This window comes from Nerophis lumbriciformis, linkage group LG04 (assembly GCF_033978685.3).
Source record: "Nerophis lumbriciformis linkage group LG04, RoL_Nlum_v2.1, whole genome shotgun sequence".
NCBI lineage: Eukaryota > Metazoa > Chordata > Actinopteri > Syngnathiformes > Syngnathidae > Nerophis > Nerophis lumbriciformis.
Genome location: NC_084551.2, coordinates 54,676,919 through 54,695,167, shown reverse-complemented (window position 1 = coordinate 54,695,167; position 18,249 = coordinate 54,676,919). Strand labels below are relative to the sequence as shown.

Genomic DNA, 18,249 nt, shown 5'->3' with positions numbered 1-18,249 from the left:
TCTCAAGAACCCATACTTGAAATCATGACAAGGTCTCAAAGTCTCAAGAACCCGTACTTGAAATCATGACGAGGTCTCAAAGTCTCAAGAACCCATACTTGAAATCATGACAAGGTCTCAAAGTCTCAAGAACCCATACTTGAAATCATGACAAGGTCTCAAAGTCTCAAGAACCCATACTTGAAATCATGACAAGGTCTCAAAGTCTCAAGAACCCATACTTGAAATCATGACAAGGTCTCAAAGTCTCAAGAACCCATACTTGAAATCATGACAAGGTCTCAAAGTCTCAAGAACCCATATTTGAAATCATGACAAGGTCTCAAAGTCTCAAGAACCCATACTTAAAATCATGACAAGGTCTCAAAGTCTCAAGAACCCATACTTGAAATCATGACAAGGTCTCAAAGTCTCAAGAACCCGTACTTGAAATCATGACGAGGTCTCAAAGTCTCAAGAACCCATACTTGAAATCATGACAAGGTCTCAAAGTCTCAAGAACCCATACTTGAAATCACGACGAGGTCTCAAAGTCTCAAGAACCCATACTTGAAATCATGACAAGGTCTCAAAGTCTCAAGAACCCATATTTGAAATCATGACAAGGTCTCAAAGTCTCAAGAACCCATACTTAAAATCATGACAAGGTCTCAAAGTCTCAAGAACCCATACTTGAAATCATGACAAGGTCTCAAAGTCTCAAGAACCCGTACTTGAAATCATGACGAGGTCTCAAAGTCTCAAGAACCCATACTTGAAGTCATGACAAGGTCTCAAAGTCTCAAGAACCCATACTTGAAATCATGACAAGGTCTCAAAGTCTCAAGAACCCATACTTGAAATCATGACAAGGTCTCAAAGTCACAAGAACCCATACTTGAAATCATGACAAGGTCTCAAAGTCTCAAGAACCCGTACTTGAAATCATGACAAGGTCTCAAAGTCTCAAGAACCCATACTTGAAATCATGACGAGGTCTCAAAGTCGCAAGAACCCATACTTGAAATCAAGACAAGGTCTCAAAGTCACAAGAACCCTTACTAGAAATCATGACAAGGTCTCAAAGTCTCAAGAACTCATACTTGAAATCACGACAAGGTCTCAAAGTCACAAGAACCCGTACTAGAAATCATGACAAGGTCTCAAAGTCTCAAGAACCCATACTTGAAATTATGACGAGGTCTCATAGTCGCACGAACCCGTACTTGAAATCATGACAAGGTCTCAAAGTCTCAAGAACCCATACTTGAAATCATGACAAAGTCTCAAAGTCTCAAGAACCCATACTTGAAATCATGACGAGGTCTCAAAGTCTCAAGAACCCATACTTGAAATCATGACGAGGTCTCAAAGTCTCAAGAACCCACACTTGAAATCATGACAAAGTCTCAAAGTCTCAAGAACCCATACTTGAAATCATGACGAGGTCTCAAAGTCACAAGAACCCGTACTAGAAATCATGACAAGGTCTCAAAGTCTAAAGAACCCATACTTGAAATCATGACAAGGTCTCAAAGTCACAAGAACCCATACTAGAAATCATGACAAGGTCTCAAAGTCTCAAGAACCCATACTTGAAATCATGACAAGGTCTCAAAGTCACAAGAACCCATACTAGAAATCATGACAAGGTCTCAAAGTCTCAAGAACCCATACTTGAAATCATGACAAGGTCTCAAAGTCTCAAGAACCCATACTTGAAATCATGACGAGGTCTCAAAGTCTCAAGAACCCATACTTGAAATCATGACAAGGTCTCAAAGTCTCAAGAACCCATACTTGAAAACAATCAGGAAGTCGGCCATTTTTCGCCCCAAAACCAGAGGTTGTACTTGAACTTTCATGAACTCCTCTTCAGGATTTTGACCAGAGGAGCCACCGTTAAAATGACAGACACTAGACGGATGGGCAATAATAAAGTTGGAAGGAATCAAATTTTGATCTGGTGATTGGCCGACTCGACTCGGTTTCAAAGTTGGTAGCAAACATGGCGCCCGACGGTCATGGGAGGGGCTTTTGACCGGTCAGAGAGGGTATGGCCTGAGGATCTCCTACATGATTGGTCAAAAGCCCCTCTCGTGACAACGGGACGCCATGTTTGCTACTAACTGAGAGTTGGCCGTCCTCTCTCTATGCACAACTCTGTTCATACCCATTCATAGTGGGCGGGCGAAAAGTGCTCCTCGCCATCACCAATCAAACTGTCATTACGTCACTCTGGATGATCAACAACAAATACTAAACTGATGATTAATTGTGAAGGAATTTTGCCGGCGACACAAAATGTGGGTGTTGTGTGGCGCCAGAGTTTGGTCCAAGGGTTCGCCACTAAACACGAAATGTTAATAACTTAGCTCCACAAAATCCAATCTTCTCCCTAATTGGTAGAAATGATGATAAAGACACCTTGAAGTGCCTGCCAGGTCAGGACCTATTCATACCAATTTGTAGTGGGCGGTGATAAATGCTCCTCGCTATCACCAGTCAAACTGTCATTACGTCACTTCAGATGATCAGTGGAAGATATTACACGGAGGGGCGATGATAAATTGCCAAGGAATTTCGCCCACGACACAAGATGTGGGCGTTGCTTGATCTTCGCCACAAAACACAAAACCTTGGCTCCACAAATGAGCACAGGTGAGATGCAGAGCACCGCATGAAGTCGGCTGTACTAATCTCAGCAGGTAAACACATCAACAACTGGACTTACCAGCAGTTCCTGGGTGAGCTTCATGAGGTTTTTGGTCTGGTTGGAAAGCTTGTCCATGTCGCTGGGCCGCCGCGGAGGCACCGGAGACGCAGACGTGAAGACCGGAAGCTGCGTTATTAGCAGCGACAACAGCAGCGACGAGGAGGAATCCAGCAGTACTGTGGTAGGAGAAGGAGATGGAGGAGAAGAAGAAGGGCATGGAGGAGGAGGAGAAGAAGAATAAGTAGAGAGAGGAGTAGGGGAAAAACAAGAGAGAGCACCAGTAGGTGAAGGACAAGAAGAAGAAGAAGAGGAAGAAGAAGAGGAAGAAGATTAAGAGAATGGGGAGAAGAAGGAGAAGACAAATAAGAAGAAGGAGAAAGACAAGGAGAACATTTAGACAAAAGAGGGGAGGAAGGAGAAGGAGAAGAAGAAGAAGAGGAGGAAGACAAAAGAGGAGAAGAAGGAATGGGAGAAGAAGAAGACAAAATAAGAAAAAGAAGCAGAAGAAGAAGAATAAAAAGACAAAGGAGGAGAAGAGGGAAAGGGAGAAGAAGAAGAAGAAGAAGAAGAAGGAGAAGAAGAAGAAGAAGAAGAAGAAAAAAGAAGAAGAAGAAAAAGACAAAGGAAGAGGAGAAGGAATGGGAGAAGAAGAAGAAGAGGAAAAATAAGAAGAAGGAGAAGAAGAAGAAGGAGAGGGAGAACACAAGGAGAAAGAATGGGAATAAGGAGAAGAAGAAAAAGAAAGAGAAGGAGAATAAGGAGAAGGAGAATAAAAGGAGAAGGAGAAGAAAAGGAGAAGGAGAAGGAGACGAAGGACAAGGAGAAAGAGAAGAAGGACAAAAAGGAGGAGAGGGAGAAGAAGAAGAAGGAGAAGAAAAGGAGAAGGAGAAGGAGAAAGAGAAGGAGAAGGAGAAGAATAAAAAGAAAGAGAAGGAGAAGAAGGAGATGGAGAAGAAGAAAAAGAAAGAGAAGGAGAATGAGAATAAAAGGAGAAGGAGAAGGAGAAGAAGGAGAAGGACAATAAAAGGAGAAGGAGAAGGAGAAGAAAATGAGAAGAAGAAGGAGACGAAGGACAAGGAGAAAGAGAAGAATGACAAAAAGGAGTAGAGGGAGAAGAAGGAGAAGAAAAGGAGAAGGAGAATGAGAAAGAGAAAGAGAAAGAGAAGGAGGAGAAGAAGGGGGAGAAGAAGAACAATAAAAAGAAAGAGAAGGAGAAGAAGGAGAAGGAGAAGAAAATGAGAAGAAAAAGGAGAAGAAGGACAAGGAGAAAGAGAAGAAGGACAAGGAGAAGGAGAAGGAGAAGAAAAAGGAGAAGGAGGAGAAGGACAAGTAGAAAGAGAAGGACAAGGAGAAGGAGAAGGAGACGGCAAAGGAGACGGCGAAGGAGAAGAAGGAAGACGCAGAAGTAGAAAAAGAAGGAGAAGAAAGAGAAGGAGAAGGAGAAAGAGAAAGAGAAGGATAAAGAGAAGGAGAGAGAGAAGAAGAAAGACACAGAAGTAGAAAAAGAAGGAGAAGAAGGAGAAAAAGAAGGAGAAGAAGAAGAAGAAGAAGAAGAAGTAGAAGAAGAAGGAAGATGCAAAAGAAGAAAATGCAGGAAAAGAAGGAGAAGAAGGAGAAAAAAAGAAGGAGAAGAAGAAGAAGAAAAAGAAGGGAGATGCAGAAGTAGAAAATGCAGGAAAAGAAGGAGAAGAAGGAGAAGGAGAAGAAGGAGAAGAAAGAGAAGAAGTAGGAGAAGAATGAAAAGAAAGAGAAGAAGGAGAAGGAGAAGAAGGAGGAGAAGAAGAAGACAGTAATTAACATCCAAACAATGAGTTGAGGTTGCTGAGATAGAGTCAACAAGGAGTCAAACATCACAGACGTGAGCATCACTGCTGGACCTTCTAGAAGCTGCCATCAATGCTGCTGATTGTCACACCTGCAGCAGCATGATAGCAGCATGATAGCAGCATGTGTGGCTGCTACACTGCAGCAGCATAGCAGCATGTGTGGCTGCTACACTGCAGCAGCATGATAGCAGCATGTGTGGCTGCTACACTGCAGCAGCATGATAGCAGCATGTGTGGCTGCTACACTGCAGCAGCATGATAGCAGCATGTGTGGCTGCTACACTGCAGCAGCATGATAGCAGCATGTGTGGCTGCTACACTGCAGCAGCATGATAGCAGCATGTGTGGCTGCTACACTGCAGCAGCATGATAGCAGCATGTGTGGCTGCTACACTGCAGCAGCATGATAGCAGCATGTGTGGCTGCTAGAGTGAAGAGAGCAAACACTCTGCAAACACTGAACTCATTCATTCTTCTCTCCTGGCAACTTCAAATACCAGCCTGCCTTCAATATGACAGATCCACTCCAATATTGTCCTTCACAACACTTACACTTTCACTTCATATTGTCCTTCACTTATGTTTCATATTGTCCTTCACTTACATTTCATATTGTCCTTCACTTACATTTTATATTGTCCTTCACTTACACTTCATATTGTCCTTCACTTACATTTCATATTGTCCTTCACTTACATTTCATATTGTCCTTCACTTACATTTTATATTGTCCTTCACTTACACTTCATATTGTCCTTCACTTACACTTCATATTGTCCTTCACTTACACTTCATATTGTCCTTCACTTACACTTCATATTGTCCTTCACTTACACTTCTTATTGGCCTTCACTTACACTTCATATTGTCCTTCACTTACACTTCTTATTGTCCTTCACTTACATTATATTGTCCTTCACTTACAATTCTTATTGTCCTTCACTTACACTTCATATTGTCCTTCACTTACACTTCTTATTGTCCTTCACTTACATTATATTGTCCTTCACTTACACTTCTTATTGTCCTTCACTTACACTTCATATTGTCCTTCACTTACACTTTTTATTGTCCTTCACTTACACTTCATATTGTCCTTCACTTACACTTCATATTGTCCTTCACTTACACTTCTTATTGTCCTTCACTTACACTTCATATTGTCCTTCACTTACATTATATTTTCCTTCACTTACACTTCTTATTGTCCTTCAGTTACACTTCATATTGTCCTTCACTTATGTTTCATATTGTCGTTTTCTTACGTTTCATATTGTCCTTCACTTACATTTCATATTGTCCTTCACTGACATTTCATATTTTCCTTCACTTACGTTTCATATTATCCTTCACTTATGCTTCATATTGTCCTTCACTTACACTTCTTATTGTCCTTCACTTACATTTCATATTGTCCTTCACTTACATTGCATATTGTCGTTTTCTTACGTTTCATATTGTCCTTCACTTACACTTCATATTGTCCTTCACTTACACTTCATATTGTCCTTCACTTACATTTCATATTGTCCTTCACTTACATTTCATATTGTCCTTCACTTGCATTTTATATTGTCCTTCACTTACACTTCATATTGTCCTTCACATACATTTCATATTGTCCTTCACTTACATTTCATATTGTCCTTCACTTACATTTTATATTGTCCTTCACTTACACTTCATATTGTCCTTCACTTACACTTCATATTGTCCTTCACTTACACTTCATATTGTCCTTCACTTACACTTCATATTGTCCTTCACTTACACTTCATATTGTCCTTCACTTACACTTCTTATTGTCCTTCACTTACATTATATTGTCCTTCACTTACACTTCTTATTGTCCTTCACTTACACTTCATATTGTCCTTCACTTACACTTCTTATTGTCCTTCACTTACATTATATTGTCCTTCACTTACACTTCATATTGTCCTTCACTTACACTTCTTATTGTCCTTCACTTACACTTCATATTGTCCTTCACTTACACTTCTTATTGTCCTTCACTTACACTTCATATTGTCCTTCACTTACATTATATTGTCCTTCACTTACACTTCTTATTGTCCTTCAGTTACACTTCATATTGTCCTTCACTTATGTTTCATATTGTCGTTTTCTTACGTTTCATATTGTCCTTCACTTACACTTCATATTGTCCTTCACTTACACTTCTTATTGTCCTTCACTTACATTATATTGTCCTTCACTTACACTTCATATTGTCCTTCACTTACACTTCTTATTGTCCTTCACTTACACTTCTTATTGTCCTTCACTTACACTTCATATTGTCCTTCACTTACATTATATTGTCCTTCACTTACATTATATTGTCCTTCACTTATACTTCTTATTGTCCTTCACTTACACTTCATATTGTCCTTCACTTACACTTCTTATTGTCCTTCACTTACATTATATTGTCCTTCACTTACACTTCATATTGTCCTTCACTTACACTTCTTATTGTCCTTCACTTACACTTCATATTGTCCTTCACTTACACTTCTTATTGTCCTTCACTTACACTTCATATTGTCCTTCACTTACATTATATTGTCCTTCACTTACACTTCTTATTGTCCTTCAGTTACACTTCATATTGTCCTTCACTTATGTTTCATATTGTCGTTTTCTTACGTTTCATATTGTCCTTCACTTACACTTCATATTGTCCTTCACTTACACTTCTTATTGTCCTTCACTTACATTATATTGTCCTTCACTTACACTTCATATTATCCTTCACTTACACTTCTTATTGTCCTTCACTTACACTTCTTATTGTCCTTCACTTACACTTCATATTGTCCTTCACTTACATTATATTGTCCTTCACTTACATTATATTGTCCTTCACTTACACTTCTTATTGTCCTTCAGTTACACTTCATATTGTCCTTCACTTATGTTTCATATTGTCGTTTTTTTACGTTTCATATTGTCCTTCACTTACATTTCATATTGTCCTTCACTGACATTTCATATTTTCCTTCACTTACGTTTCATATTATCCTTCACTTATGCTTCATATTGTCCTTCACTTACACTTCTTATTGTCCTTCACTTACATTTCATATTGTCCTTCACTTACATTTTATATTGTCCTTCACTGACATTTCATATTGTCCTTCACTTACATTGCATATTGTCGTTTTCTTACGTTTCATATTGTCCTTCACTTACACTTCATATTGTCCTTCACTTACACTTCATATTGTCCTTCACTTACATTTCATATGGTCCTTCACTTACGTTTACACTTACATTTCATATTGTCCTTCACTTACGTTTCATATTGTTGTTTTCTTACGTCTTATATTGTTCTTCACTGACATTTTATATTGTCCTTCACTTACATTTCATATTGTCCTTCACTTATGTTTCATATTGTCCTTCACTTACATTTCATATTGTCCTTCACAACATTTGCACTTACATTTCATATTGCTTGCAGTCCCACACCACGCAAACCCAGCCAGCAGCCGAAAGACTGCAGTGAATAACAATGAGCAAAAATCAATAAATAACAAACAAAAAAAAATCAATAAATAAACGTCACTCCAGGAAGTGTATCCTTGTCAGTCAAAAGCGGGAGCAAAAGGTGTCCGAGGCGGAGGGATGGAAGTAGAAAAAGTTGCTAAGTGGTGCTGAAGTTTGCTCTTTATGAAGGTTGGAGAGACACTTGGAGAAAATGAGAGAGTTGTGATGCGACGTCCAACATTAGCGAGTGAAGTGTTTAGGCTTGTTTAAAACTTCCTTTTATAAAGACGTCGGGCCTATGACACATCGGCAGTGACTCACTTCATTCATAAAAACACACACAGACACACACTCTCTCTCTCTCTCTCTCTCTCTCTCTCTCTCTCTCTCCCCTCCCTTCTCCCTCTCCTCCCCTCTCTCTCTCTCCTTCTCTTTGACAAACTCCCAAAAAAAAAAAAAAAAAAAAAAAAAAAATCCCTTGTGTTTTTTCCCCCTCTTGTTTTCTTTCCTCTATCACTTTCTCCGCTCCCGCCCCGGCGTGCTGGTATCTTGCCCCGCCCCCTTGCAGCCGGGGCCCCGCCTCTACCTTATCCGTCCATCTCTGTCCGTCCAAAAGTGGCCTATTGTCTCCGCCGGTATCATCATATTCACGCTCATCTTATTCCGTCCTATTCACCTTTCAGCCTGTTATTTCCACTGCACACACACACACACACACACACACACACACACACACACACACACACACACACACACACACACACACACACACACACACACACACTGCCCACCTCCCATTTTTTTCTCTCTCCCTCCCTCTCCAGGGTGAAGGAAAGAGTGAGGAGTGAGGAGCATGAGAGGTGTTGTTTGGGCCCAGAAGACCAGAAGGGGCCTCCGAGAAGCACGTTCCGTGTCCACACACACTTTTTTTTTTTTTTTTTTTTTTTTTTTGCAGGAGTGGGTGGGGTCCCCGCTTTGACCGGGTCACGCAGGACAGCATGAACACACGCACACACACACACACACACACACACACACACACACACACACACACACACACACACACACACACACACACACACAGAACTTGGGACAAAACAATACACAGTACAGTAGTGGCACCCCATAAAAAGTGCCACCGCAATGGCCAAAGTCCAGGTACAGTAGCGTAGTAGGCCTCGGTATTCATCAAAACAAGGTATTTTTGGCCATGCGGTCTAAGAATATTTAATTGAGAAACTGTAGCAATCACTATATAAACTCAATATATCACTATATAAACATTATACATACACTATATAAACATTATATATAAACATTACATGTACACTTCTTGTATCCATTATACAAACAAAGTATATACATTACATATACACTATATAAACATTACACATACAGTATATTCTCTCTCTCTCTCTCTCTCTCTCTCTCTCTCTCTCTCTCTCTCTCTCTCTCTCTCTCTCTCTCTCTCTCTCTCTCTCTCTCTCTCTCTCTCTCTCTCTCTCTCTCTCTCTCTCTCTCTCTCTCTCTCTCTCTCTCTCTCTCTCTCTCTCTCTCTCTCTCTCTCTCTATATATATATATATATATATATATATATATATATATATATATACTATTTCTGATTCTAAATATACTATTTATACACTACATATACACTATATAAACATTATATATGCACTATATATATATATATATATATATACTAAATATACTATATACACGATACATACACTACATAAACATTTTATATACACTATATACACGCTGTATAAACATATATACACTATATATATATATACTAAATATACTATATATACACTATTTATACATTATGTATACACTATATATACACTAAATATACTATATATGCACACGACATAAACATTATTAATACACTACATATACACTATATATACACAATATAAACATTATACATACACACTATATATACACTAAATTCACTATATTTACACACTACATGTTTATGTATACACGACATATACACTATACATACACTGTATAAACATTGTATATACACACACATATATATACATATATACAGTATATATATACATATATACAGTATATATATATATATATATATATATATATATATATATATATATATATATATATATATACTGTATATATATACACACACACAATACATACACTATATATATATACTAAATATACTATTTATACACTACATAAACATTATATAAGCACTATATATACACTAAATTTACTATTTATACACTATATAAATGTTGTATATACACTATATAAATGGTATATATACACTATATACACTAAATATACTATATATACACACACACTACATAAACATTATATATACAATACATATACAATATAGACACACACACTGTATAAACATATATACACTATATATATATATATATATATATATATATATATATATATATATACTATTTCTGATTCTAAATATACTATTTATACACTACATATACACTATATAAACATTATATATGCACTATATATATATATATATATATATATATATATACTAAATATACTATATACACACGATACATACACTACATAAACATTTTATATACACTATATACACGCTGTATAAACATATATACACTATATATATATATACTAAATATACTATATATACACTATTTATACATTATGTATACACTATATATACACTAAATATACTATATATGCACACGACATAAACATTATTAATACACTACATATACACTATATATACACAATATAAACATTATACATACACACTATATATACACTAAATTCACTATATTTACACACTACATGTTTATGTATACACGACATATACACTATACATACACTGTATAAACATTGTATATACACACACATATATATACATATATACAGTATATATATACATATATACAGTATATATATATATATATATATATATATATATATATATATATATATATATATATATATATATATATATATACTGTATATATATACACACACACAATACATACACTATATATATATACTAAATATACTATTTATACACTACATAAACATTATATAAGCACTATATATACACTAAATTTACTATTTATACACTATATAAATGTTGTATATACACTATATAAATGGTATATATACACTATATACACTAAATATACTATATATACACACACACTACATAAACATTATATATACAATACATATACAATATAGACACACACACTGTATAAACATATATACACTATATATATATATATATATATATATATATATATATATATATATATATATATATATATATATATATATATACTAAATATAAACTGTATACACATTATATATATATATATATATATATATATATATATATATATACTAAATATAAACTGTATACACATTATATATACACTATATATACACTAAAAATACGATATATACACACTAAATAAACATTATGTATACACTATATATACACTACATATACACTTTATAAACATTATATATACACACTATATATACACTAAATTTCCTATATTTACACACAACATACACATTATATATACACTACATATACACTATAAATACACTGTATAAACATATATACACTATATATATATATACACTAAATATACTATATACACATTATATATACACTATATATACACTAAATATATTATATATAAACACTACATGAACATTATGTATACACTACATATACACTGTAGAAACATTATATGTAAACTACATATATACATACATATATGTATACATATGTATATATATATGTATACATATAAATATATATATATATATACATATATATATACACATTATATATATATATATATATATAATGTGTATATATATATATGTATATACAGTATATGTATATATATATATATATATATATATATATATATATATATATATATATATATATATATATATATATATATATATACACACACACACACACACACACACACACACACACACACACTAAATACACTATATATATATATATATATAGAGACAAAATTTACACTATATGAACATTATATATACAATACTTATACACTATATAAATATTATATATACAGTATATATAAATACTAAATACACTATATATACACACTAAATTTCCTATATTTACACACGACATACACATTATATATACACTACATATACTTTATAAATACACTATATAAACATATATACACTATATATATATATATATATATATATATATATATATATATATATATACACTAAATATACTATATACACTATATATAATAATAAATGGGTTGTACTTGTATAGCGCTTTTCTATACACTAAATATATTATATATCACACTACATAAACATGTATACACTACATATACACTGTATAAACATTATATGTACAATACATATACACATATATGTATATATATATATACATATATGTATATTTATATACATATATATACACACACATATATATATATATATACATATATACATATATATACATACACTAAATACACACATATATATATAGACAAAATTTACACTATATGAACATTATATATACACAATACATATACACTATATAAATATTATATATACAGTATATATAAATACTAAATACACTATATATACACTAAATATACTATATCTTCTCTTAAGAAAGTGGACCACTGTTTCACCCTGGAATGAATTTGGCTGATGAGGTTTGATGTGCTGACGTGTGATGTTTGCACAACATATTGTGCAATTTTCATGCAAAATGTCCTCTGAAAGAGTGAAGAAGACCCGAATGATCGAAGCCTTGTTTGTTTACGATGAACTCAAGAGAAGTTTACGACCTCCCATGGGGTAGGAGAAAAGGTTTTGCCCACACTAACCCAAATAAGCACTGGGCGATACGACTGAAAACTGTATCACGATCTAAGTGTTTTGCATCGGTCGATATCGGTGATTTAAAAAGCGGAACCAGAGAGTGTGTTCCAACTCCTTCCTGGTAAGTTCTATTCAGGTGTACTGGAGAGGAGGCTACACCCAAGAGTTAAACCTCGGAACTCAGGGCCAGCTCGATACTCCCGGCAGGATCCTCAAGGGTGCATGGGAGTTTTTCCCTACCCAGTCCACATGTGTTGTGTGGACTTAGAGAAGGCATTTGACCGTCTTTCCTTCCAGAAGTCCTGTGGGGAGTGCTCAGAGAGTATGGGGTATCGGACCGTCTGACTGTGGCGGTCCGCTCCCTGCATGATCCGTGTCAGAGCTTGGTTCGCATTGCCGGCAGTAAGTCGGACCCGTTTCCAGTGAAGGCAAAATAGGTGAGCTGCCTCTTGTGAGCAGTTTTTTTTTTTAAACTTACTTTGAAACAAACTTTAACTTTAACTTACTTTGAAACAAACGTTGCAAAATAGTTGTACTTGTAATTTGAGGCAACGTTGATGTCTAACGTTGGATCCACGTTGGTTGGGAAATGACCAAAATTCAATGGTCAAATCAACGGTGAAATCAACGGTCAATTCAATGGTCAAATCAACGGTCATTTCAATGGTCAAATCAACGGTCATTTCAATGGTCAAATCAACGTCACAACCTGACATTGAATAAACGTCAAAAAGCATGTTGTTTCAACGTTGTATTTGTGTTGTAGACTAATGGTTATAAAATGACTAAATTTCAACGAACATATCAACGTCACAACCTGACATTGATTAAACGTTGTCAAAAAGCCTGTTGTTTCAACGTTGTGTTGTAGAGTATTGGTTGGGAAATGACCAAATTTCAATGGTCAAATCAACATCAGTACCCAACATTGATTAATCGTTGTCAAAAAGCATGTTGTTTCAACGTTGTATTTGTGTCGTAGAATATTGGTTGAAAAATTAAGACATTTCAAAGGTCAAATCAACGTCACAACCTGACATTGAATAAATGTTGTCAAAAAGCATGTTGTTTTAATGTTGTATTTGTGTCGTAGAATATTGGTTGGGAAATGACTAAAATTCAACGGTCAAATCAACGTCACAACCTGACATTGATCAAACGTCAAAAAGCATGTTGTTTCAACGTTGTATTTGTGTTGTAGAATATTGGTTGGGAAATGACCAAATTTCAATGGTCAAATCAACGTTAGAACCCAACATTGATTAAACGTTGTAAAAAGCATGTTGTTTCAACGTTGTATTTGTGTTGGAGAATATTGGTTGGGAAATGACTAAATTTGGAACCCAGAACCCAACATTGATTAAAAGTTGTCAAAAAGCACGTTGTTTCAACGTTGCATTTGTGTTGTAGAATACTGGTTGGGAAATGACCAAATTCAACGGTCAAATCAACAACACAACCCAACTTTGATTAAACATCGTCAAAAAGCATGTTGTTTCAATGTTGTATTTGTGTTGGAGAATATTGGTTGGGAAATGACCAAATTTCAATGGTTAAATCAACGTCACAACCTGACATTGATTAAACGTCGTCAAAAAGCATGTTGTTTCAAAACGTTGTATTTGTGTTGTAGAATAATGGTTGGGAATTGACCAAAATTCAATGATCAAATCAACGTCACAACCTGACATTGAATAAACGTCAAAAAGCATGTTGTTTCAACGTTGTTTTTGTATTGTAGAATATTGGTTGGGAAATAACCAAAATTCAACGGTCAAATCAACATCAGAACCCAACATTGATTAAACGTTGTCAAAAAGCATGTTTTTTCAACGTTGTATTTATATAACAGAATATTAGTTGAAAAATGACCAAATATCAATTGTCGAATCAACAACACAACCTGACGTTGATTTAACGTCGTCAAAAAGCATGTTGTTTCAACGTTGTTTTATTTATGATATTTTTGTACAATCTAGGAGTCACACAAAAGGGCAACGCACGTGTTCTTATGTCACATAAGTACTGAGCATGATGGGAAAATTCCCCCCAAAAGTACAGTTTTCCCTTTAAGTGTACTCTCGCAGTAGTAGGAAATATTCCGTCAGGTGCTGTAAAGCGTGACCAACTGTTGCAAAAGGGGGCAAACGTGACTTTCCAGTCATAGAGAAGGATGGTCACACGCTGCTGAGGTGGGGAATACACACCAGGAAAGAAGTGAGCGAGCAGGAAAACTACAATAAAACATGTTTTAAACAAACACACACACACACGCACGCACGCACGCCAGTGTCAAGGTGCAAGCGTGGCGGTCACGAGTCGACGCCGACTGACGAGAAGACTTGTGTTTTCTCCCCAGGTGGAGGAGAGATATTGACACACTCGTTCTAATTTGCCACATGAAAAGCTTGTTTGAAGACGCAGCTGTGGAGGAGAAGAAAAGAAAGAGTGAAGTTAGTCACTCTCCCTGCTCATGATGGGGTCTTCTGGGTGGTTCTCACACACACACACACACACACACACACACACACACACACACACACACACACACACACACACACACACACACACACACACACACACACACACACACACACACACACACACAATCTTGTATTTCCGACCTTCTAGAGACCTGAGAAAAATGCCTCCCTCTTTAGGACCAGCCTTTCTAGATGTTTAAAGATGTGTATTTACAACATTAATAATGGACTACAGGCAGGCCAGTCTAGTACCCGCACTCTTTTACTATGAAGCCACGTTGATGTAACACGTGGCTTGGCATTGTCTTGCTGAAATAAGCAGGGGCGTCCATGATAACGTTGCTTGGATGGCAACATATGTTGCTCCAAAACCTGTATGTACCTTTCAGCATTAATGGCGCCTTCACAGATGTGTAAGTTACCCATGTCTTGGGCACTAATACACCCCCATACCATCACACATGCTGGCTTTTACACTTTGCGCCTACAACAATCCGGATGGTTCTTTTCCTCTTTGGTCCGGAGGACACGACGTCCACAGTTTCCAAAAACAATTTGAAATGTGGACTCGTCAGACCACAGAACATTTTTCCACTTTGTATCAGTCCATCTTAGATGAGCTCAGGCCCAGCGAAGCCGACGGCGTTTCTGGGTGTTGTTGATCAACGGTTTTCGCCTTGCATAGGAGAGTTTTAACTTGCACTTACAGATGTAGCGACCAACTGTAGTTACTGACAGTGGGTTTCTGAAGTGTTCCTGAGCCCATGTGGTGATATCCTTTACACACTGATGTCGCTTTTTGATGCAGTACAGCCTGAGGGATCGAAGGTCACGGGCTTAGCTGCTTACGTGCAGTCATTTCTCCAGATTCTCTGAACCCTTTGATGATATTACAGAGCGTAGATGGTGAAATCCCTGAATTCCTTGCAATAGCTGGTTGAGAAAGGTTTTTCTTAAACCGTTCAACAATTTGCTCACGCATTTGTTGACAAAGTGGTGACCCTCGCCCCATCCTTGTTTGTGAATGACTGAGCATTTCATGGAATCTACTTTTATACCCAATCATGGCACCCACCTGTTCCCAATTGTGGGATGTTCCAAATAAGTGTTTGATGAGCATTCCTCAACTTTATCAGTATTTATTGCCACCTTTCCCAACTTCTTTGTCACGTGTTGCTGGCATCAAATTATAAAGTTAATGATTATTTGCAAAAAAATAAATGTTTATCAGTTTGAACATCAAATATGTTGTCTTTGTAGCATATTCAACTGAATATGGGTTGAAAAGGATTTGCAAATCATTGTATTCCGTTTATATTTACATCTAACACAATTTCCCAACTCATATGGAAACGGGGTTTGTAATAAGAGTTGTCATTTTACTCAACGCAAGTCAAAATGCTACAAGAAAAATTGAACATTTGTGCAATGTTATGATAAAAGTTGGAATTTGACTCAATATCAGTCACAATTTTACAAAAAAAGCTTACAATTTTCGCATTTTTATGAAAAGAGTCATAATTTTACTTGACAAAAGTCCAAATTTTATAAGAAACCTTTAAACAATTGGGCAATATTATAACAATAATCGGAATTTTACTTGGCAAAATTACAGCAAAAGTCATAATTTTATTTAAAAAATGTCAGTTTTACGAGAGCAAAAACAAAATTGACAATATTGTGATAAAAGTCAGAAATTTACATGACAAATGTTCACATTTTGCATTAGAAAATAATAATTTTACATAAAAAAGTAATAATTATGCGAGAAAATATAGCAATATTACAGAAGCAGAAAGAATAAGAGAAATTGTTCCCAATTTTACAAGAAAAAAGTCGACAAATTGTGAGAAAAAGACTGCTTTTAGTCTATTATTATTGTTATTTTTATTATATATATTTTTTTGTAATTAGTTTTTAATCTTCATTTTTAACTTTGTTATTACAGTGTGTCTTTATTTTTATTGTTTTTAAATACATTTTGCCCAAAGGGGGCGCATATCAATTTTTTTTACACACACTTGTTATTTCATATGTTGACCACTTTTAAAAGCAACACAGTCAATTTGAAAAATCCCTCCTTTTTGGGACCACCCTCATTTTGATAGATGTCACCACCAGGGGTACAAATGAGACATTCTCTATTAGATGCAATGTTATGTCATCACTTGTTCACACCTCCTCATATGGAAGATACTTTTCCTTCTTCATGTCTCAAGAAGGGCAAAAATACAACACACACACACACAACCTTCTTGAGACGTGAGAAAAATGCCTCCCTCTTTAGGACCAGCCTTTCTAGATATATAAAGATGTGTATTTACAACATTAATAATATATACATACTATGCACATATAAAAACACTTATTAAAAATGAGTTGGAATTTCACAAGAAAAAGGTCACAATTTCACAAGAAAAACTTGGAATTTGGGCAGTATTATAATAAAAGTCATCATTTTACTCAACGCAAGTCAAAATGTTACAATAAAAACTGAACATGTGTGCAATATTATGATAAAAGTTGGAATTTTACTCAATAACAGTCGCAATTTTACAAGAAAAGCTTAAAATTTTGGCAACTTTATGAAAAGAGTCGTCATTTTACTCGACAAAAGTCCAAATTTTATAAGAAAACTTTTAAAATATGGGCAATGTTATAATAAAAATCAAAATGATGACAAAAGTCATCATTTTACTCAGAAAGTGTCACGGTTTTACAAGAACAGAAAAAATTGGCAATATTGTGATAAAAGTCAGAATTTTACATGACAAATGTCACCATTTTGCATTAAAAAGTAATAATTTCACACAAAAAAGTAATAATTTTACGAGAAAATAT

General features: G+C 35.3%; 1 protein-coding gene across 1 annotated transcript in view; it reads right to left on the bottom strand.

The window, feature by feature from the left end:
- il11a (interleukin 11a) overlaps window positions 1-18,249 on the bottom strand; it is a 62,085-nt gene that overhangs the window by 29,615 nt on the left and 14,221 nt on the right. Inside the window, exon 2 of the mRNA XM_061958817.2 lies at window positions 2,714-2,871. Coding sequence (XP_061814801.2) covers window positions 2,714-2,770 — 57 coding nt within the window. The 5' untranslated portion in view covers window positions 2,771-2,871. The remainder of the gene's footprint in view (window positions 1-2,713; window positions 2,872-18,249) is intronic.